Raw genomic sequence first — 25291 nt, 5'->3', positions numbered from 1 at the left:
CACACACACACACACACACACACACACACACACACACACACACACACACACACACCATCCATTAAATGGGAGGATAGATAGTGGGAAGGTTGTTCCAACTGATGAAAAGACGTGATTAACCTTTGATCTTCTCTTTAGTGTGTGTGTGTGTGTGTGTGTGTGTCTATTGAACAATTCAAACTTGTGTTTTCTCCCCCGATAAACAAGCCTTTCTCTCCCTTTCTTTCGTTCCTTCTTTCTTCTCTTTTTTTCCATCCTTCCTCCCCCTCTGAAACAACATCCCTCTGTTTGCTCGAGGTGATTTAATGGGAACAGACTGTTTCTATTCCTCTTATAAAACTGTCATTTCACATGAAATACGTGCCATTAGGCTTTGTGCAACAAGAGCAAAACAACCATTTCATTTCATCGTGGGAAATATGATCTGAAAACGGTTTGTTCTTGTTTTTTTCTGGTTCTGTTTAAGTCCAGGAGTTTTGCACGGGGACCAAAACAAACCTCACGCAAGGACCTGAGCGCTGATGCTAATGCTAACGCCAGCGCCTCCGCCCTGCGAAGCCACAGCGTGGTCGTACAAACCAAACGTCAGGTTCTAAACAGAGGTCATACACCCAGCTTCCTTCGGGGGGCAGTAGAGGACAACGCCGATCTAGTTCTTCGAAGGAAGATGGCAACAATCACAATCAAACATGTCGACGGTTGAGGAATGTGACGTCTGGTACTTATCGTTCCGGAGGAAAACAAAAGAATATCCAGACGGAAGGGGCGAGGGGAGGCGGAGAGTTTCTGAAAATAAATGTTTGCAAACAAACACGTTCCGCCAGGGAGTCGTCAAAATCAGCTCTATGACGAGCAGCAGACGTTGTTCTTTATAATATAAGGGACACAATTGATTTGAAAATTAAACAATAACCCTCAGGGATGTCAAATATTTTCGAGGCTGCAACCGCTCCCTGTCGTTGCTTGCTATAGCGCCCACCCGCTGTGACGCTTGATACTGCAGCTCGCGTTGCGTTTAGAATTTCTGACCTGCGAATAATTGCGACGGAGCGCTCAGGGAGGCAGCGTTGTATTTACCAAACCACAACGGCTTGGTTCCTTGCTTTGGCTCCGTGTTGGTGTCGGTCCAGCGCTGCCTTCCCTGCTCGACCAATCAGTGTTTTTAGCTTCGCCGATACAAGTGACGTGTATTTGGGATTTTGAACCAGCCACGGTTGCAATATGGGCCTTCATGCAGCCATTTTGTTGAAGTTGAAAGAGAAAAGAAGAATTGGACCTGCTTGCCTGATGTTTTAAGGCTCCAGCGTCGTCTTTAAAAGCTTTAATTAAATGTAGTCTTAAATTTTGCTGATTTGCTTTTTCTTTTACTCTTAGATACATCAGCTTCCTCTCTCTCTCTCTCTCTCTAATATTTGGTTTCCAGTCTGGTTGGTTTTTCCCTTGGGAAGCAGCAGAAATATTATGGGAGGCGACCACCTTGACTCTTTATCTGCAGAGGTTTTACCTTCACCCTTCAAACATCAGGACGACGGAGGAAACAAGTCAGTTTGGTGGAATATTGAAACTTCCCATTTGGGCTCTTGACCTCGTAAACAGCTGAACTGTGGATGACTGGTCCTCGGCGTCTACTGGACGAGTTCCATCGTGTTTCGCCTCCACGAGTGAAAACGCCGCTTCTCCATTGCCGACAACAGTCTTGAACCACGCATTTTTCGGCTCAGTGACGAGCGCGGCCGGGAGCGCGGCCACGGGGAGCCGCCCCTCCTACGGCCGCTCGTTAGCCAGTTTCCGGGTGAGGGCGAGGCCTCCGGGGGGGCGGGGTGCTGGTCCGGGCCGCCGTGCACGTTATCACGCTCTGCTGCTGCGGCCCGGAGCCAAACTGGTCCTTCACCCCGTCAACCGGGACGATTCACGCCTCCACTTTCTCCAACTGAAATCTGACGTTATGAAACCAACATTCACCATTTGTTGTGACGGAACTGAACTTTCGTTTTCTAGTTGTGAACATCTACATCAGACAATAGATGGAGACTCCTCTAATGAACAGATGCTGCATCAGATACAGCACATACAGTAAATCAAGTCAAAACCAAACAAACTAAAACGACATTCCATGCAAAGAAAAAGTATTTACGATATTTACAAATTATTTCGATGTGACCCGCCACGTCCCAACCCGGCGCATTTCGCGGCGCTGTGCTTTTTGCTGTGCAAAATTCCTTTTTTGGTTCAAACTGTGATTATAGCTGATTTATGTTCCTCAAGTTGTTTTCTATCTCTCAAGGTATTTTCAAAACTGAGTTTGATTTCTAAATATTAGATAAATATTAAAAAGTTGAGGCTCCGTGCTCCATCATTAGTCTAGTTACTCACCAACAAGTTGTTGAACACACGGTGATCTTACAGTTCCCTTTAATACAAACATGCAGATCAAGATCACCCATCGATATCCCAGTGATGTGAAGTCAGAATGTGAAACGATTTCATAAAACTAGGTTATAAAGTGTACAGACTCGTGAATCACTACACTGCGTGTTCTTTGTGTGATTTCAAAAATATATATAATAATCTTGCGCCGACGCTGACGTCACTTCTGGAAAGAACGTTTTAAAGAAACAACAACAAATAAACACCAGAAGCAATAAATGTCACTTCTCCGGAAAAGCATAACCTCGGTGTTGTTGTGGATTATGAGAAGTGGGTGGCGGACGCTCTTAGTCATATTGCGGAACTGGCAGCGGGAGTCAGCGGTGTGGGGTGCTCCCAGAAAACAGCAAATCCCAAAATGCAAATGGCTGGGAGGACCCTGCCATTGACATTCTGGGAATTGCTGTCCCCGGTTGATTGGTTATCGTGTGGGATCTGGAATGGGCCACTTTCTTAAAACTATCATTGTCATCAAACAACCAAGGAAATGTTTGGAATGTTTAGAAGTTACTGAGTATAGAGGGGTCATGCTTGTATAGTCAACATGAACTTAGAATGGGGAAAAAAAAAATGCTTCAAGGATTAACTTGAATTTTTCATTTTCCAATATTTTTTATAATTGAATGATTCAAATATTATTTCATGAAAACACATTCAACATTTAGTCATTGAAGGAGTACAGCACTATCCAAATGTCACCATTTAAAGCAATAATTGTGTTTCTAAATGTGTATTTTGTTCTGAAAAGGTCTGGAAATGCTTCTAAAACTTTATAGGCTGATTTCTCAGAACTTCTCTTTCCAAAACCATAATCTTTAGGTCATAGCTTCCAAAATATTTTCTTGATTCCCACAATGTGATACCTTGTTTTGAAGCTCTGATTCTACACTTATTATGTGGGGGGAAAGTAAAGTATGCGTGTGTTCACATATTTGTAGATCTATTCTAACCAGTGAATAAGTCAAACAGACTGATCTGCTTGAATACTTGACATGCTTTGTAGAGCAGCAACGCAAAGTGGGAAAATGTCGAGAAAGGGTTTCGTGATCAAATGTTGCATAATGATTTTGACTTGTTGACTTGTTTTTTATATTGGTTCTGTTTTTTTTATTTCCCAGTCGTGAAGCTCTTATTGTTGAGCTCTGGACTTCTGTGGTTCAGAGCTGTCAGTCAACTGTCTTTTGTTCTGTTGAGCCAGACACGGCGTTAGTACAATGTTAGTACAACGTTGTTATAGTATAAGTACATTATTAGCGCAGTGTTAGCACAGTGTCGCTAAAGTGTAGTGATGGTGTTGTCACGGTGTCAGCACGGTGTTGTTACAGTGTCTGTGCAGTGTTGTTAACAGTGTAGGTACAGTGTCACCACAGAGGAGACAGGGTTCTCTCCGTTTTTGACGGGAACGTCTAAAATGCTCAAGATGGTAAAACCAACAGCATCAGACGCGGCGTCAGTAAAACTGGACAGTCACTTTGTTTCTATTGTAAAGAAACTCCACACGTCAGGGCTTCGGCTTCACGCTTGTGTTGAACGTTGTAATGCGATTCCTTCATGTGGAGCATGAAGCAGCGCTGTTTGGCTTTTGAAGTTTTCCTTTTTTCTTCACCAACAGCGTCTTTAAGAACATTTAACTGTCAAGTCTTTCATATTTAGATTCACTCATTCAATCTAAATATGAAATGGACGACTCTGCGATCAGTTTCTTATTACACTCGAACATTTAAAGAATCCTTTTCTTCTCTCCTTCATTAGAAAGACCTTGTCCCCGTCTTTTTTTACCGCCTGTGAGTGTGTGTGTGTGTGTGTGCGTGTGTGTGTGTGTGTGTGTGTGTGTGTGTGTGTGTTAAATAAAAGTGAAGTACATTTAATTTAGTTTTGAGCTTAATCCAAACAAATGGAACTAAAATCCAGTTCTCTGAAACTGAAACCTCAGCTCGTCAGAAACCTTTCATGTTCACAGTGTTTCTCTGGTTTGTTCCTGAAACAGTAAAAGAACAAAAACGAACAAAAAGAGGACCTTGTTTTGCTTCTCATCTGTTTCCTTTCTCTCTCTCTCTCTCCCTCTTTCCCCCTCTCTCTCGACCAAAACTTGTGGCGTTTCTGTGTAGGGAGAGAGAAAAGGAGAGAAAGTGGTTTTGTTTTGCTCTCGTCCATCTGGAGGAGAAACAGAACGGCGGAAAAAAGGGGGGGAAAAAAGTCACTTATCTGCAGAATGAGAGAAAGCAGCTCTGTCGTGGCAGCGTGCGTGCGTGTGTGTGTGTGTGTGTGTGTCTGTGTGTGTCTGTGTGTTTATTTAGGTGCGTGTGTGTGTATGTGTCTGTTTATTTAGGTGCGTGTCTGTGTGTCAGTGTGTATGTGTTTATTTAGGTGTGTGAATGTTCAGCAGTGTACTACTGCCCCCTAGGGGTTGTGCTAAGCACAACATTGAGAGAGAAACTTCAGAAAGGGTCCACTCTGTCCTGCCTGTGTACAGAGGCCTCCCTTCCCAAGATGCATTTCTTTGTGTGGTTTGAACTGATACCGCCGGTCAAATATCAATCGATCCAATGCGATCAGATGCTGGAATCTTAAAACACAACTTTGTTACTGAAATAAACGGAAAAGGTGTGAGATGTTTTGTTTATAGATTTATAGAGCCTGTAACATGGTTTTTTTTTCTGAGGACACTGGATGGCCCCTGAGGGCCCCGGAGCACCCTACTCTCCATGGTCACATTCCTCTGCTTCCTTTGAACTTCTCATCGTTCTCAGGTCAAGTCGTTAAAACAAACTCTCAAATTTTCTTTTTCTTCTTCTTTTTCTTCTTGCCTGTTTTGATTTGAGTTGAGTTGCCGTTCAATTTCCCTATTCCATCCATCTATATATCTGTCTGTCTGTTTGCTTCCTGATTTACCTGTTCAGGTTTATTTTTTGCACAGAGCGTGTATTTCTGTGTTTCTATATTTCTGTGTTTCTATATTTCTATATTTCTGTGTTTCTATATTTTTATATTTCTGTGTTTCTATATTTCTGTTTCTGTTTTACTATATTTCTATGTTTCTATATTTCTGTGTTTCTATATTTTTATATTTCTGTGTTTCTGTTTTTCTATATTTCTGTGTTTCTATATTTCTGTGTTTCTATATTCCTGTGTTTTCCCTATTTCTGTGTTTCTATATTTCTATATTTCTGTGTTTCTATATTTCTATATTTCTGTGTTTCTGTTTTTCTATATTTCTGTGTTTTGATATTTCTATATTTCTGTGTTTCTATATTTCTGTGTTATTATATTTCCGTGTTTCTATATATCTCTATATTCCTGTGTTTTTCCCTATTCCTGTTTTTTCCCTATTTCTGTGTTTCTATATTTCTATATTTCTGTGTTTCTATATTTCTGTGTTTCTATATTTCTATATTTCTGTGTTTCTGTTTTTCTATATTTCTGTGTTTTGATATTTCTATATTTCTGTGTTTCTATATTTCTGTGTTATTATATTTCCGTGTTTCTATATATCTCTATATTCCTGTGTTTTTCCCTATTTCTGTTTTTTCCCTATTTCTGTGTTTCTATATTTCTATATTTCTGTTTTTCTACGTTTCTATTTTCCTCTGTTTCTATATGTTTGTGTTTCTATAATTCTGTTTCTATATTTCTGTGTTTCTATATTTCTGTGTTTCTATATTTCTGTCTTTCTATATGTCTGTGTTTCTATACTTCTGTGTTTCTTTATTACTATACTTCTGTGTTTCTATATTTCCATGCTCTGTTTCCTCGTCCTGCTGAACCTGGCATCGGTCTGCAGATGTTCCTCGTTGGAAAACAAACTCAGCCGCAGCTCCAGGACACAGCGACTATCAAAATAACAGTGCGCCCCCAGAATCCCCAGCAGCTAGACGGGGAGCCCAGAAACACACACGCACTTCCAGGCTCGTGCACTGACTTCCAGAGTGCACAACTCGTGTTGTCCATACGCTGACTTTTTAAAACACCTGAACTCTGCTCAAAGAACAAGAGGAGGATAATACCGAAAGAAAATCATGGAGGATGGATGAATGGATGGATACAGAGATACGGTAGATAGACAGTTAGATGGGTGGGTGGATGGGTGGCTGGGTGGATGGGTGAATAGGGGTGATGTTGCTGTGGACTGCGGCCGATTTAGAGTCCTGTGGGGGGAAGAGAAAGAAAGAGAGAGAGAGAGAGAGAGAGTGGGAAGAGGTAAACACTAGGGGTTTGAGCCGTGAAACCGTAGAGCAGCAGAGCATCCGAGTGTCGTAAATAACACTTTACTTCCTGTGTGTGTGTGTGTGTGTGTGTGTGTGTGTGCGCGCAGCTGCCTCGGAGTTCTGCTCGACTCCCAGAGATCCTGAGACCACGACAGTGATTATTCATTGAACTGGGAAGAGATCCACCCTGTGTGTGTGTGTGTGTGTGTGTGTGTGTGTGTGTGTGTGTGTTTGTCTCTGTGTGTGTGTGTGTGCATGTGTTGTTCCTTCATGTTTGTTGGAACCAGACACACACACCCACACTTTCTAGTAACGATGAACCCAGGTGCCATGGCTCCGCTGGGAGGAAGCTTCACGCCCTCTGACCTCACGTCTCCACAGCTTCACTGACTCAAGACCATGTTCTACTGCTTTATACAACTAGTATACTGGTATAGTATATCGTATAAAGCTAACATCCAGGTGCCCCGCACTGAGCACACTCTGCTACATGGATGGGCACTCGCCGCTCACACCGATTGGGGTGTCTGGTCGGCTGCGGTGGGGCGGGCCTCGCCCTTACGCGCGGCGTGGGTGGGCATGGGAGTCCCGCCAGCTCGCCATTCGGGCGGGGTTTCGGTCTGTCGGCGTGGGGCCGGGATCCGGGCCTGCGATCCGTGCCTGGCGCCCGAGGCCCGGGTTCTGTGCCTGCAGCTACGTCTTGTGCCTGCACCTGGAGGTGGGCTGTATGTGTGCACCCCTAGGGTGCGGGGTCACCTCCTGCTCCCTGGGACTGGGTTATGCCCCTCGGGGCCGGGCGTGGGGGTTACTCCACGGCCACCCGGGGGCCCAGGGGTCTTCTGTGGCCGCAGGGCAAGGTGCTTGGGGCTTTCCTGCAGCCGTAGGGTTTCAACAAGGCTGCGGAGCTCAGGGGGCCTTCGGGGCCCTTTCCACTGCTTGGAGGCGGCGCGACATAATACTGACATAGTACATAATCATGTACTCACCTGTGGACACCTTATACACACGCGCGCATGCACACACACACGCACACACACACACACACACACACACACACACACACACACACACACACACACACACACACACACACACACACACACACACACACAAATAGGTGGTCCCATCGCACACACACACACACACACGCACACACCAGCTTCGAGTGCACCCCAGCACCCTCCTGGTTGCATTCCTCTCCTTTCCTCCCTCATTTACTGCCATAATTATGACAGGAAGAGGCCACGTGACCAGTTGTAGTTCTAGTTTTCCTGGACCTAATTCATAGTTTTTCAATACATGTTGTCGTCCAATGTTTATGTTTTTGTATAATTGTTGTTTGTTTCTATGTTTATTTGTCTCACCCGTGGTGATTCTCCCCCTCTTGGAGTAGTGATCAGTTGTTTATACACCCAAACATGATAAATAGTTCTCCAAAGAGGGGGGTTGGTGGTGGTTCTCCATAACCAAAAACTGTGCTCTTGTCATTCTACAGGTCGTCCACAGGACAGAGCTATTGCAGCAGTTCTTGATGATTTAAGAATGAATAATGAGTTGCATTGCAGGTTGAGAACTTGAACTCCACTTGCCGACTAACTCTGTCCTGGATGCAATGGCATAAAAATACTCTGTGTTGTATGCCCAGCATGCTGACAGCACAGGTTGAAAAATAATAAGAAACAAATATGACATCATTATTCTCTTTTTTTCTTCTTCTTTTTTTTTTGTTTAAACTGTGTCAGCATGCTGGGCATACAACAGAGTATCTGTATGCCATTGAAGACATAGGTCCTTATCACTGTAGATGTAAACCTATATTTACCTATAATTGATCATCTTTAAATTATAATGCTTGGATTTCTAAAATCAAAACCTTGTTATTTTTTATATGTAAAAGTTTCACCTCCTGATTAAACAATAACTCATGGTGTTATGGTAAAAGAGACAGTTTCAGCTCCTAGATTCATATTTGTAGGACTTTGGGGAAGTTTTCCAGGTTTTCCACATTTGGAACGGCAGAGCAGCATGCAGTAACACAGATTACCAGCAGGTGGCAGTAAAACAAAGTATATGAGACATTATTGTTTAATCATTCCGTTAGGACCAGTAAGGTCTGTGTGTACATGGAAACACATTTTTGAACATACTAGACTTGTTTTCATACTTTAGATTTTATCTGAAAACAAGCTGGAAAAAATCTATTCTTTTTTTAACTTGTTTTTTAAAGTCTCAGCAGTAACCGTCGTTTTCACCAGGAGGCAGAGTCTCCCTACTTTAATACTTACTGAGTCCTACTGCAGCCGCTTGACCACAGAGGCTCCTTGGACCAGGGACATTAGTCAATACCAAGTACTCCAAGTACTTTGAATGAACTTTTAATCTGGGGATACTTGTTGTGGAAATGCATTCTGAGATATCTTGGATATCTGGGTCAATCCAGTCAGCCACTGCCAAGCGATGCAGTAGAGTGAGAACACATTGTGGTATTTTATATGAACAGAATTGAATCACTGTGACAAATCAAACTTTGGTTATTAGTAAAATGTCTTTATAGATCAGAGGAAACACTGAATGCCTTGAAAATGATCTGGAAGCACACACACACACACACACACACACACACACACACACACACACACACACACACACACACACACGTACACACACACACACAGCTCTAATGAGATTATCTCACATGGTTCAGCTGCACTGACCTACATGTTGGATAAATAAGACTCAGATTCCTAAAATGCCACGTGCAAATAGTATTATAGTACTATTATATTAAAGGAAGCAGATTGTTGTACATAGATAAATTGCATCGTTTGACAACAGTCTGTAGATTGAGGGACAAAACTAAACCCAGGTACTAAACTGGCCTGGAGGCTGAAACTCTCTGAATGAATTCCACCGAACCTCCATTTGAACCTTCAGTTCTGCTCTTTCACATTTCTGTGACATTAGTCGCATAATTTCAGATTAGAGACAGAGTAGAGGTAGAAAAGCATTAAAATAGAGGGAGAGCAAAATAGAGGTAAAGGGAGGTAGAGTAGAGGAACAATAGAGTAGAGATAAAGTACAGGTAGAGCAAGAGGTAGAGTGGAGGGAAGCAGAGTAGAATGGAGGTAGATTAGAGGCAGAGTAGAGGTAGAATAGCAGTAAAGGATGAGGATGAGTAAGGTACAGGTAGAATCAGGGGAGGTAGAGTAGCGGTAGAATGGATAAGAGGTGGATTTGAGGTGGAGTAGAGGTATACTGGAGGCAGGGTGGAGTGGAGGGAGATCATACGCAAAGTAGAGGTGGAGTAGTGGAAGAGTTGAGTAGAGGTAGAGTATAGGTAGAGTAGAGGTGGAGTAGAGGGAGAGCAGAGTAGAGGGAGGCGGAGTAGAGGTAGAGTACACAGTACTCAGCACAGGTACAGTACACAAGAGCGGTTCTATCGTCCACACTCGTCTCGTCGCTTTATTTTTTTCTTTTCTCACTGGGTTTAGCGGGGGCGTCTGCGTCCTCTGAGCATCTGGTATGTGGAATCTTTTATCCTCTGGCGTAACGTGACGTCTTTCACGTCCTCAACTTGGCGCCTCTGTCCATGGGTTCTTTCTTCTGTGAACGCTGAGTGCCAGTCGGTTACGTAACCTCTCATTCCCAAACATGTATGAATCATCTTGTATGGACGTTTGCATCGCGCACGTTTGTGCGCGGCCGATCTCTCCCAAGACTTGTATAGATACGTGCACACCCTCAGGGTCCCTGGAGTTTTGTTTGAGCTCCATCAAGGTCTTTCAGGCTTCAAGGTGGCAGGTCGGCGCGTTGCCATGTCAACTAGATTTCCAGCATTATGACAATCGACTGTCCTCTGTCAAACTGAACCAGTCTATGGGAACCTGCGTCCGACATTTGGGGAGTTGTTGCTTCGGGAGCGAATGAGTTTTCTCCTCCAGTTCAGACAAATTTGACTGGATCTGTTTGTGTTCTTTCTGTGTTCGGTCCTCTGGACGGCGGTTACATAACGTGACATTTATGCGGCTGAAGGGCCGACACGCTGTACATGCAGCCGACTGCACGGGTTTAAACATCCCAAAATAATACACCCGCCCTCCTCCTCCCCTTTGCCCGTCATCTGGAGCCGACAGTACTAAAAAAGTGAAAAATTGTGGATTTCCTCTCTAATCATCATTGATTCCAAAACTTTGATGAAATAAAAGTATTTTGATAAATAAACAAACAACGCTGCTTGGACACTTTGCTGGTACGATCTTATGAACCTTTAAGCTGAAATTAAAGCCTGTTGAATTAAGTCAAAGATCTAGGACAAACTAGTCTATAACTAACTAACTATAAGGGCCAAAAAGCTCAAAATGGAGAAAAATATGTTTTAAAGAGCTGTTCCAGACATTTATTTTGGGAGGAACTTTACACAAGAAGTAAAGCAAGAGCATTTTTTCCCCTAAAAACTGCTGCTGAAGACGTATTTACAGAGCGACCAAAATGTAATATAGAGATGCACAGGGGACAAGAGTGGTTCAGTGTCGGACCAAACCTGAAGTTCATGAAAAAAAAAAGTGTTTTTATTCGTTCCAAGTAGAGTTTTTGGCAAATCGCCCACAGCTCAGATCCTGCTCCACATCCACACTGAGCCAGAGTTACATAAGAGAGGAACTGGATTTAACCCTGTGTGTGTGTGTGTCTGTCTGTCTGTCTGTCTGTGTGTGTGTGTGTGTGTGTGTGTGTGTGTTTGGTCATGCATGCATTGTGATTTAAAGCAGATCACCAGGTCTTGTGTTCTCAGGTAGATTTAGGACAAACGCAGGAATTTATCTAATTTCTTATTCAGTCGTATTTCATATTTGTGGAGCAATCTTCTTCAAACATCTGCTTCTTCAGTCACATCCCAAAAGTGATATTTAAGCTAAAGTGCCGCGTCGCCAGCCAGCTTGTCTGAGTCTAGTCTAAGGTTGCTTTCAGTAAAGATAATGGAAAAAAAATATATATATATATACACACTACTCACAAAAAGTTATTTATTAGTTATTTTAGGATATTTGGCTTTCAGGTGACATGGAAAATGTAAAAATTTCACGCTACAGTGATATTATATCATGAAAGTCGGGCATTTAAGTAGAAGCATGCAATGGTGATTTCCTCATCTCAAACAATGTATTGAAACAAAAGCCAACAACAGTGGTGGGTTTACCACAACAAAGAATGTCAATGTCTCAATAACTTGTCATGTGGCCTTGGCATCAATTACAGCTTGACAACGACGTCTCATGCTGTTCACAAGTCGACTTATTGTCTGCTGAGGCATGGCATCCCACTCAGCTGATCCCATAGGTTTTCTATGGGATTCAGGTCTGGAGAAAGTGCAGGCAACTCCATTTGAGGTACCCCAGTCTCCAGCAGCTGTTCCCTAATGATGCGACCTTGAGGAGCTGGAGCATTGTCCTCCATGAAGATGAAATGAGGCCTGTGTTGTTCATGCAGGGCCACAATGACTGGATTAATGATGTTATTCAGGTAGTATGGGCTTGTCACTGTACCATTCACAAAGTGTAGGGCAGTTCTGTATTGACTAGACACACCTGCCCACACTGTAACACCACCACCACCAAAGGCTTTGGTGACAACAGTGGCTGATGCATAGCGCTCTCCTTGACGTCTCCAACATCGTTGGCGGCCATCATTTCTGCTCAACGTGAATCGACTTTCATCAGAGAACAGCACTGAGGCCACTGGTCCCTCGTCCAGCGTCAATGCTCCCTGGCCCGTGCAAGACACTGATGCCTGTGCCTGGTGGTGTGGTCAGGTACCCTTGCAGGTCGTCTAGCACGCAGACCATGCTGATGGAAACGATTTCGAATGGTCTCATGTGACACTTGGGTGCCTCTCACCTCCCTTAAATGTGCCTGGAGTTGAGTGGCATTCATCATCCGGTTCCGCAGGGCACTGTTCACAATGAAGTGCTCATCAGTGTGGGATGTGGCCAAAGGACGTCCACTTCTATGTCTTTCTGTGACTCTTCCAGTGTTTCTGTATCTCTGTTGCAACCTGCTGATGACACTCTGTGACACTCTAAGCTCAGTGGCCACTTCCCTCTGAGAACATCCTGTTTGAAGCCTCACAATGTCGAGGTACTGTTGATCAGTTGTTAGGTGTCGTCTTGTCTCATGATGTGAAAATGTGAACAGCATGATGAAGAGGACTGTTTAAATACCAACTCTAATTGAACCAGGAAATGTATTGGTCAATTCATGGATCAAACACCTGTTGTGAATTTTTCCGTTCAGCTCCTTGTTAGAGAACAGCAAGTTGTGCAAAAAGTACTGAAACACTGAACAGTTGGACATGTGCATTCAAAAGTTTAGAGAAGGTCAATGAAGTTCACCTGTAAAGGTTATAGTGCATTTTAGGTTCATCCTGAAATTTCACCCGAAAGCCGAATATCCCTAACTTTTTGTGATTAGTGTAGATATATATATATATAGTATATAGTGTAGATATATATATATATATATATATATATATATATATATATATGTGTGTGTGTGTGTGTGTGTGTGTGTGTGTGTGTGTGTGTGTGTGTGTGTGTGTGTGTGTGTGTGTGTGTGCGTGTATGCGTGCATGCGTGCATGCATGCATTATGTATGTTATTGTAATTTAATGATGGAAATCAATACAAAACAATAGCGTACATTTTTTGTGTATTTAAACTACATCCCTCGGATTGGAACAGATGCTACGACCTGTGTTTCTGTAATCCCTCCCTCTCCTGTCTCTCAATCAACATCTGCTGATAGGCAGCGCACTGAGTGCAGTGGTACTTTATTATCCATCGAGGTGTAACGCTGCATTATAAGGTAAAATGGGAAACGGGAGAGTTATAATAAAGCACAAAATGTGACCGTAATGTTCACATATAAAACGTGAGATGCACCGATGGATCGGCCCGGGAGTGGAATTGGTCGGTTTCACCGGCCGATCGGTGTCAGATATATTTTCCCATTCTGTGCTTATGTACTGTACTGGTTAACATGCTCTGATATTCAAACCCGATACAACCTAATATAATCCAGTTGCGTAGTTGACGCTCAAAAAAGAGCGTGAAAGAAGTAAAATGTCGGCTGTTTGGAGGTATTTCAAGGTAAACAAAGAAGATTAGATTAATTATTTATCCATCGCCTGACTATATTCTAACATTGTGCAGACTGCGTTCTACCACTGTCACAGTGCAGCTCTGCTCGTGATGAAAAGTTTTACTTTTTTTGGAGACTCAGAATCAGGAGACTCAGTTAAACGAGTCGTTCGATTTGATTTAGTTGGTTTAATGCACGGCGAGGGAAGAAGGACTTCCAGTGAACGAAAGTGAGAAGAGTCGGCCATTTATCTTATTTGTTTATTTTTTGTAATGAGTGCAATTTATTTGCAATTTACCATATAAATATAATACAAAGGCATATTTGCACTTAAAGTGAAAGATTTCAAGTTTTATTTCAAGTTTGAACGGACATTTCCATGTTAGTTATATGTTGTGTTTTAGTATAACTCAGTGAGAGTTACAGGTTGAATTATTCTGGAACTTAGTGACAGTCCCATATTCTATTTTACTGGAACGCAGTGACAGTTTCAAGTTCTATTATTGGACCATAGTGAATAATGAGCAATAATAAACATACAGTGTCAAAATCAGCAATCTCAATTTTCAAGGTTAGAAATGTGTCGGAAATATGTTTAAACCTGGAAGTGTATGCTTGGTGCAAATATACGCTGAAAGAATAAAGTAAGGAATAAAGACTTTGTTGACTGTGGTTAGATATCCTGGCGTGTGTTGCTGCAGCCAGAGCATTGAGGTGAGCACTGGAAGTTCACTCTGAGAAAATGTGTTGCAGGCCTTGTGAGGACATCACTGGGACGGCTCCCAGAGAAACATTCCACCCGAGATTAGCACAAACCAATACAAACTGATTATTCTGCCGTGAGGAGATCAATGCTCTCTGTCGCTCGCTCACTCGCTCTCTCTCTCTCTCTCTCTCTCTTTTTTTTCCTCGCTCTCTCCGTTTCCCGCTGTAGGTCTCCTTTCTTCTTTTTATTTCTCATACCAAAAATAGACATTTGGACCAGGGGTTTAAATGCGGCCGGGGTATTTTGAACTCTTCCTTCTGTCTGGAGCCGCGCATGGGGAGCAAGCAGTTTATTATTTTTCTCCGACTTTTATCCGCTTAGCCGCTGTTTCCCAGTGGAACGCCTGTTTGATGGCTGGTTGTGGTTAGTTGCTGATGGTTGCTCTGTTTCCTCCATCACATTCCTTCCATGGAGGCGAGAGGGAGGGAGGGAGAGAGAGAGAGAGAGAGGGAGGGAGGGAGGGAGGGAGAGAGAGATTTGATTTTTAAAGCATCTTTATTTTAACATTTTCTCTAATTCACAGTTGCAGACAATACAACAAACACACTTTGTTCAATAACAGAGTCCTACACGTTAAAAATAGACTGGAAGCACAGGTCGTCCGCCACCAGGGAACAGATGGCGTCATTAAAACACCACAGCTTGATGAAGACGTCCAGACTCTTCATCAGTCTGTGAAAGTCAAAATCAATCAAGACTCTTGCCCTGACCAACGCTACAAACACTCTTTTCTAAAACTCTCCTTTCCCCTCAGTTTGTTCCTCGTGAGAGAGAGAGAGAGAGAGAGAGAGAGAGAGAGACGGGGGAATGGAGAGAGAGAGACGGGGGAATGGAGAGAGAGAGACGGGGGAATGGAGAGAGAGAGACGGGGGAATGGAGAGAGAGAGACGGGGGAATGGAGAGATTGAGACGGAGGAATGGAGAGAGAGAGAGACGGAGGAATGGAGAGATTGAGACAGACAAGAAGAGAGACTGAGACAGAGAGACTGAGACAGACAAATAGAGCTGCACCAAAACTATTTGGATCCAGAAGCAGAGTTCAGATCAGACGGTGAGTTGCATCTTCAGCCGATGTTTAAACAGCCGCATTCCAACCTGCTGACGCCGCTCCACATCAGGAGCTGCCACCTAAAAATAGTTCAGCAAAAACAACTTTGGGCTACGTTGCATCACGCATTAGCATCCCGTTTTACTTTCGCTTCACGACTTGATTTTATGGGGAACAGTTTGCGCTGGATCCAGATGATAGCGGTTCCCGTCTCTGATACCTGAACCAGTCCAGACCCGACCAGGACGGGTTCAGAGACGACTGGAGGTCAGGTCGTCTGGTCCCTGCCGACAAAGCTTCTTTTTGGATTGTGATCAATGATTCTTGACGTTGGAGGTCAATTAAGCCAAATGGTCCAGATTGGCCGGAAAAGGCGTAATGCGAGGTCAAACCGGAGCAAAGATATCGTCCACATGCCCGGCAGCTAGTGGTGTAACGGAACGTAGTTGATCCGTGATCCGTACGGGTCGAATGTGAACCGCAGATCCATTGCAAAATTGAACCATCATAGTGAAATACATTTGTACTGCCGCTGTTACTTTTTAAAGTAATAATTCATGAATCTCGGTTCAGAGTTGCAGTGAAAAGAAGATATTCAAGACAGATACGTGCTGTCTTACTCTGCAGCGCAATTATTTTGAATGAGCTGCTGTATGTCGCCGCTATGCGTCTGCTCGTCCGCCATATTGGATTGGGTCAAGAGGCGCTCGTACACAGAAACGATGTGTATTGAGAGACGCAGACTTCTCTACAAAATCGACTGTAACTTGCTTAATTCTGAATCGATTTTCATTACATTTTGTTTGTTATGAATGTGAGGAATTGAACATGACACTGGAATTAAATTCAGTTACTGGGGGCGGATCTAATCATATCTTTACATTCACTACCATGTTTAAAGAAAGACGGTATCATGCAGTTTCATTTAACCATGGAGTATTGCATATTTTATATGTTTTAAGATTTATTTTAACATTGGATATCTTAAATGTTGTTTTCATTTAAGACCAAAGGCAAAAGTTCCTTGTTTTAAGTGATATACTTGTCAGGGAAGCTGCTAGATGCCGCTCCAGAAAACCTCAGAACAAATGGAAGTCAATGGAAAATGTAGAAACTTCTTGCTGGAAATACAAAGTCATTATTATTTTCCAGATGTTTTTGTTTTTAGTTTTTATCTTCAGGTTGATTTCTGGGTTGTTATTTTGAAAGTTATTGTTCCATATAGAGGATATTAAGAGGGGGATATCTCCCAGCATAGCTGACTTCATTCACAGGTCTCTCATTTGCATTCAAGCAAGGTGGGCTTCTCTCTTTCTCTGGTGGTTTCACTGGCCCTGCCCCCCAGTGCACAAAGACTCCGCCCCAATGCCCAAATTTAGAAAATTCTGTTTTCCTGCTGTTTCCTGCTGCCAAGATGGTGGCGCGCATAAAGCCAAAATCGAGGGTGGTGTCATTGATGTGTCCGTTTCTTTATACACTCTATGGCATCAACCAACACCTTGAGTTAGATGTTACAACCTCTCTGAACTAATCTACACTCAAGTGCCTCAGGTTCATCGCTAAACTAATCATTACTACTATGATATCACCCTAAAAATCTGTAAAAATGAGTCATGAGATGGTTCTATTGATGGTTCATTATGACAGTTTGCTTCACAACCCTTTTTATGCGCTGATGTGTGTGGCCCTGGTTTCCCATACAGTTGAATCTTCAAAATAATATTTGCTTGCGTCACGTCCTCCTGCCTTCTCTTCCGCCCTCGTGTTTAAAGAAGCAGACGTAAGACGTCGCTCGCTGATTGCATTTACTGCTCTGCTGAACAGCAGCCATTTCACTCTTTTACACACTCTCTCTCTCTCTGTCTGTGTTCACTCTATGTTCTCCCCTTTCTCCGTCTCTATCTCGTTGCTCCGCCCGCGATCACAGGAATCAGTCTGTGAGAGCGTAAGCCGCCGCTCTGCACGGCCTTGGAGGCTTGTAAACGCAGTTTTCCACCTGTACGTTTGGAAAATGAGTTTGTATGAGAGCTCTCCCCCTGCGTGTGGAGTTCTAATGTTTGCTACGACACTTCCTGTTGGAACACACCTACATCACAGCCGACACCGTACGTTTTGGAACGTACCACATACGTACCACGTAGTGTCTCTACGTGGTCGTTGCCATGGAGGGAGGAGCGGCGGCGGCATCGCGTGTCAGCAATCCAGACGGTGGATGTTTCTGGACCGGCAGCAGCTGCTTACGCTGGTATTACGCTGGTGTTAAGCTGTTGTTACGCTGGCGTTACATTACCAGGATCAACACCAGACCACAGGTTCCAGCATGCACTGCACTGTGTTCTTGGTTGGTTGACTGTGGCGACACGCAAACCAGCCAGCTCACGCGGCATGCACTACACACACACATCTGCACATACCGCGAATACACACTGATACCAAGACTCGGATTCTTCAACCCAACATCGAACTCTACAGTTGCACATCTCTTTAAAGGGAAACTTCAGCTTTTATAGTAGTTAAAGTTAATAGTAGTTCTGAATGTAGCTGCATTTAAAACTAAGATCTCGTTTTTTTGTGTTTTAATTTATTTTAACTCGCCATAAAGGTGCATAATCTATTACTTAAAGAACTCTAAGTTCACAGGAGCTAGGCTTAGCTGGTGCCTTCTTCAGCCTTGGATTGAGCTAACACTGTTACCATGCAGAACCAGATTGTCCCTTTACTGGCACCAGACAATGTGGACGTGGGAAATACATTGTACTTCATATCCGCTTGTGTATTTTCATTTGCCGTTGATGGCCCGCACACACATACAAACACACGCACGCACAAACTAATGCCTGCTGTAGCCTCCTCTGCAGGTTCTTCGTGTTGTTTCGTGCCTGCAGATAAAACCCCCATCAGGGTGCATTCACCCCCTGCTCTGTAAAACAACCTGACACACACAGAGCCTCATACCAGAATCTGACTCCCAAGTCCCCTGCCGCTGGTTGCTGGTTAGGATATCTGGCTGTGACTGTGATCTACAGTGGTTTGACACTACAGACAAAATGTACTTATTGTAAGTCGCTTTGCACAAAAGTGTCTGCTAAATGACTATGATAATGATAGAATGATAATGTGCTGTTGTTGTTGCTAGTTACTAGTTGCTGGTTGCTGCATGTTAGTTATTAGTTGCTGGTTGTTAGTTTATGGTTGTTAATTAGCGATACCCTCAGACCCCAACTGCTCCTCACAGCATGGTGCTGGTGTGACATGTGCACACACACATACACACACACACTCTCTCTCTCTCTCTCTCTCTCTCTCTCTCTGTTTGTGTTTTCACCCACATGAGGCAGATAAGAGCAGCTATAAATATATTACATAAACTTCAGATTAAAGCTTTGTTTTAGTTTTCGTGGTTTAATGAGAAGAAGCAGAATCATCAGTGTGGTTCCAGCTGCTTGAGAGGCTGAGCTCACGCTAGTTTACTAGTACTGGTAGTGTACCGGTAGTACTGGTAGTGTACCGGTAGTACAGGTGCTGTACCGGTAGTACTGGTGCTGTACCGGTAGTACTGGTGCTGTACCGGTAGTACTTGTAGTGTTCTCATTCACACTGACCAGCTCCCTTAAGAGCTGAATAATATGTCAGAAGACGTATGACAGGCGGTGTCCCAGTATACATACTGGGGGCCATATGATGGGTGTCCGTTAAGGACACCCATCATATCATTAAGGCATAGTAAGAACTCTTTTACTTCTTTGTAAAACTAGGGTTGTAGCACGTAGCACAACCCAAACGTTTTTCCTGGGATTCTCCTGTTTTTACCCTTCTTTCCTGCTGTTCTTTTTTATTTGTAAAAAAAAAATACCCTATATTTTTTACCTTTAAAAAAAAAAAAAAAAAAAAAAAGTTGGCAGTGCCGCCGATCCCCGTTCCGCTGTGCTTCCTCTTTCCCTGTTTCTCCCAACAAAATCAATAATAACAGTGTGTTTTTATAGAGTGTGTGTGTGTGTATGTGTCTATATATATATATATATATATATACATACACTCTCCTCTCACTCTGTGCTTGTTTAGTGTTTTTGCCAGCCTCTTGTTAGGGACCATTAGTAGCACCTTTTCTCTTTGGATGAAAGGGTACCTTGCCCTCCACTGACCTGTCCTTGTGCCTTCGTTCCTCTCGCTCCCCGCTGGGCGTACAGCCTGAGAACAGTGTTTTCCTGCTGAGCCGCAGACGATAGATGGTTTATATTTAGAATGGCCTGAGTTTCATAATGGATCTAACACATTATTACACAAACCATAGTTTCACTAGACTATAATGATTTAGAGTGAATTACATCTTCTGCGAAATAATTTTTCTATCTTAGATAAATGTAGTTATTTTAGATACATTTTTATTATTAGTGGTACTACCATTATCACAAACTATTATTATTATTATTACTACAATTAGTACTATTATCCTTATTATTATTGTTGTTTTAAGTAAGAAGATAAGATAGTACTTTATTGATCCTAAAGGTAGGGAAGATTCAGGCATTGCAGCAGCTCACTGGGGAATATAAGTAGAGTGAGAAGGTAAACACTAGTATCGCTGTTAGTATTATTATAATGCCATTATTACCTTTATTTTCACTACTTTACTACTATCTCATCAGACTATGGATAGATATATTGATACAATATGGCTATACACATATAATAGCATCTTATTTATTAGAACTGTGTGTTGCAGGGTGTGTGCGTGTTGACCAGCTGACCATCCAGAGCGTCCACTCCACCATCCAGGACGTCTTTGAGACGCTTCGAGGTCTGAGCTCCAGCAGAGAACATCTGAAGCAGCTGCATACGGTGTACACCGCCAGCGATGGAGTACACCAGGTATTATATTTACTATGTATATTTACTCTGTATATACTGTACATAAAATAAATATATACACACTCACCGGCCACTTTATTAGGTATACCTGTTCAATTGCTTGTTAACACAAAAAGCTAATCAGATGACTTGCTGAATTTCAAACCATGCATCAGAATGGGGAAGAAAAGGGATTTAAGTGACTTTGAATGTGGCATGGTTGTTGGTGCCAGACGGGCTGGTCTGAGTATTTCAGAAACTGCTGACCTACTGGGATTTTCACGCACAACCGTCTCTAGGGACAACCGTCTTTACAGAGAATGGTCCGAAAAAGAGAAAATATCCAGTGAGCGGCAGTTGTGTGGACGAAAATGCCTTGTTGATGTCAGAGTTCAGAGCAGAATGGGCAGACTGGTTTGAGACAATAAAAAGGCAACAGAAACTCAAATAACCACTCGTTACAACCAAAGTACGCAGAATACCATCTCTGAACGCACAACACGTGGAACCTTGAAGCAGCTACAGCAGCAGAAGAGCACACCGGGTGCCACTCCTGTCAACTAAGAACAGGAAACTGAGGCTACAATTCGCACAGGCTCACCAAGAATGGACAATAGAAGATTGGAAAAATGTTGCCTGGTCTGAGTCTCAATTTCAGCTGCGACATTCAGATGGTAAGGTCAGAATATGGCGTTGACAACATGAAAGCATGGATCCATCCTGGCTTGTATCAACGGTTCAGGCTGCTGCTGGTGGTGGTGTAATGGTGTGGGGGATATTTTCTTGGCACACTTTGGGCCCCTTAGTACCGGTTGAGCATGGTTTAAACGCCACAGCATACCTGAGTATTGTTGCTGACCATGCCCATCCCTTTATGAGCACAGTGTACCCATCTTCTGATGGCTACTTCCAGCAGGATAATGCATCATGTCACAAAGCTCAAATCATCTCAAACTGGTTTCTTTAACATGAAAATTAGTTCACTCTACTCCAATGGCCTCCACAGTCACCAGATCTCAATCCAATAGAACACTTTTGTGATGTGGTGGAGTGGGAGATTTGCATCATGGATGTGTAGCCGACAAATCTGCAGCAACTGCGTAATGCTATCATGTCAAGATGGACCAACATCTCTGAGGAATGTTTCCAACACCTTGTTGAATCTATGCCACAAAGTATTAAGGCAGTTCTGAAGGCAAAAGGGGGTCCAACCCGGTACTAGTAAGGTGTACCTAATAAATTGGCTGGTGAGTGTATACACACACACTGTTTTTATTAACACACAAATGTATGCAGATGTACCTAGAAAACAACACTGGGACACATTTATACACACACACAAACACACACGCACACTTGGATCACACTCACACACACAACACATTTTACTTCATCACTTCATCTCTGTTGCTGTCAATTTGCTGGTCACTGCTTTGATCCAAAGGCTGGAAAAAATATACTGATCGGATTCGGGTCTAATAAGTCAAAGTTACACCAGAGAGTGGCACTCAGACATCTGTGGAGGGGGCTTTAACACACACACACACACCCACACATTCATATATCTACACACTTCTACACACAAACGCTCTCACACACTCATTTGCCTCCGTCACACCAGTGTTTTCTGCTACTTATGGTGCTCAGTACAACTTACACTAGTGGCTCCCAACGTTGGTCCGGGGTCTCCAGAAAAATCATCTCTAGTTAAACTAAACACTGTTACTTAATTTCCAAGATGTCAGCACTGACATTTTCAGTAATGCTGTTAGCATCCTAGTTTCACTGTACATACAAATCTTACATTATTGTCAAACATGATAGTAATGTTCAGTTTTAGTAGACTCTTAAGCTGCTTTCACACATGTACTGAAACTCTGAAATGATCAGGACATTACACAGAGGAGCTGTACCCAGCCAGCACCCAAGTACAAAGTCCCTGGAATGTCCGATTGGGCAGTATGTGTAAGCAGAGCAGGTGATTGTCCGGTGAATTCACAGCGCGCAAGTGGGCCTGTCGTGTGTTGACGTCTCTATCATGCGTCAGTTATTTTCCTTCGTGCGGATCTTTTTGCACAGAGCGTAGCTGCTGCGTACTCCTTTCTGCTTTCCTTTATATTCCTTTCCACTCTTTCGATTAAATTTCATCCAAATACATAGAGTATCAACGCAAAAAAAAAAGTCGGTAGCCTCGTCTGCCATCTTGGGTGTGCTAAAACTCCACAGCGCCATGCGTCATTGTGTCGTGTCATGCCTCCTGCACGCTCTACACAGGCGCCGCCCCTCGTCTAAACCAAATTGAGTATTTCCAGGTCGTGTAAACGCGTCTGACGAGGAAAATCTCCGGTTGTGTGCTACATGTATGAAAGGGCAAAAATGCTAACAGTAAACCCGGATGACTGTAACGCCTGGTTTATACCAAAGGACTTTGACCAGGATTTTTCGAGATTTTCAAAATTTTAAGAGAATCTTAAAGAACATCTCTTGTCTTAACGGTCATTGAGAGTAATTTTGTTTGAGATGGTCAGAAACGCTTGTGATCAGTCCATCAGGTCGGTTTGATGTTATCTTAAATCCTTGTATCTTCTGCTGTGTGCTAGAATCCCAAGAATCCCAAATGACCAGAAAGAATCACAAATCATCCCAAAATCACTAGATTTCAAAAATATATTTTGAAAGTCTTTTCTCTGACTCCAACATTTACACTCAGTAATGTCCATTTTTAGTGGCAGAGATGCACGTACTGTATGATTTCAGAGAAACATCATGTCTTAACCAGATCACACATTATGTCCAGAACTGGGGTTGAAATCCATGTGGCCAGTCTGTGATGCTGAATAAGACGTCAGGTCGTTAGAATTTTTGTATTTTATGGTGGTAAAGGGACATTAAAACATTATGTTTCCAGTTTGTTGGGATTCTAATGGTTCTATTACAGTTCTATCGACCTCGGGTTCTATAAGGCTATGGTTTAATAGTTGAACAGGGACAGAAATAGGGATTATCAGGTTAAAAGAACAAATTAAGCGTTATATATATCCAGGGCTCAACACCAACTTTTAAAAGTGGTTGCCAGGCTGGCAACCAGGCATCAGCTTTTCGTTACCAAATCGTAAAATATGGTTTCTATTTTTGGTCACCTTATATTTTGAGTAATTAAGATACAATGCAGTTATACGTCAGCTTAATGATGAAAATGTGACAGAAAAATATGTTGAGAAGCTTTATTACATTAACCGAACAAAATTATTTGTTGTAAGTGTTTTATCTGATCCTTTACTGAAATTGAATCTTCAGCGGGGAAGAAACACAAGTCAAGACAGACAAGAGCTGTGATAACACTAACTCCTCTGGTCATACTCGCCTGATCACACTTAGCCTGTGTCTGTCTCTCTAAAACCCACATGTATATGCTCACCACACAGACAATAAGAATCTCAACAGTCCTGTTTGTCCCCTTGTTGTTAACAATGGTAAATACAAATTTGCGTCTTTCCATTTAAAAGTAGCTCTTCAACAGATGAGGTCTGAGCCATGCTCATTGTTAATGCTGTTTGTCTACAAAGATAAGAGCTGGTTATTGGATTGTAACAGCTATATGTTGACAAATTTTACCTAATTGACTAGAAAAAAGACTAAAATGAAAGACATTTCCTGCATATTTTTATTTTTGTTTGTTTTGTAAATACACAATCTCGTTTCAGTTAGTTTTATTTTTTTCTGTCTAGTTTTAACTAAAATGGCTCACACTTAGTTTTCGTTTTTAGTTTTGTTTTAGTTAACTGTACAGGGATGCAAACATATTGTGAAAAAAGGTCTGAAATATACCTATGGTTTTACTTGACAGTTTTTAGAGTTCCTATGAATGCATCAATTCTGACACGCATTACAGTTTTCCGAGCCTGTGATCGTTTTGGAGCGTTTTCAACCGGAGACTAGGGCCGTGTCCACGTCTTAGTTCTAAAATAATAACAGAGAGAGAGTCCACTAGTTCATTGATCGCGGATGGCGTCATTCTGACACATTTAATTTAATTTAATAGTGGTATATGTAAAGTTATATATGGTATATGAATCAATGCACGTGCAATGTTCTGGCTCCGACTGTAACAGCAATATTTAAATATCACTAATGCAACACATTTGTTGGGTGCATGTTTTTCTGTTTGCTGTCCCTATTTCTTTTGTTAAAAAGTGGTTGCTAAAGTTGGGCAACCAGAGGCCACAAAGTGGTTGCCAAATGACTCAATCTGGTTGACGAGGGCAACCGTTACTGTCGAGCCATGATATCTAAAACAGGTCTTAACTGTTTTCTATGTGACTATTTTCTCCTGTCGTCCAGGGAAACTCTCAGGGTCTGAGCTGTGATCATTATTCTGACACTGTTTTCATGGCGTGGGAGTGTTGGTGGTTTGATTAACACATTTCTAGTTTAAGCCGAGTTTGGACTCGATGACGGAAATGCAGGTTACCACCACCAATCTGTGTTTTTATATTTAGGCTGAATGAATCATTTTATGTGTTTACTGTGATCTGACCCTGGTGGCAGGACGGTATTACATTTGTTTTATGTAATTTCAAAATTTACATAACGTGGAACGTAGGCTTCCCCAAGGACTCACAGTTCCATCAAAAATCATGAAATAGTTTGAAAAATAAAACTAAATCCTGGATGTGGTGGTAAACTGGAGAATCAGTGTAATGAATGTTCTACTGGTGAGCGGCCATGTTGGACCTCATGAGTCATGCATTAGTTCATGGGAAAAAAACTGTTTATACCAGCGTGTTACCCCTTCCAAATCCACACCAAAGACACACACACACATAGACACAGTCCCTAAAATGCATTGAAATATATTGGAATA

The 25291-nt window shown here is 42.6% G+C and overlaps 1 protein-coding gene across 1 annotated transcript in view; it reads left to right on the top strand.

Moving 5' to 3' along the window:
* scfd2 (sec1 family domain containing 2) overlaps positions 1–25291 on the top strand; it is a 109123-nt gene that overhangs the window by 73561 nt on the left and 10271 nt on the right. The window contains exon 7 of the mRNA XM_079999107.1: positions 20303–20448. Within this exon, the coding sequence (XP_079855233.1) occupies positions 20303–20448 (146 nt within the window). The remainder of the gene's footprint in view (positions 1–20302; positions 20449–25291) is intronic.

The sequence above is a fragment of the Zeus faber genome (assembly GCF_960531495.2).
Source record: "Zeus faber genome assembly, chromosome: 1".
Classification (NCBI taxonomy): domain Eukaryota; kingdom Metazoa; phylum Chordata; class Actinopteri; order Zeiformes; family Zeidae; genus Zeus; species Zeus faber.
The sequence above is the reverse complement of the archived record's forward strand: the minus strand, read 5'-3'. Positions and strand labels throughout refer to the sequence as shown.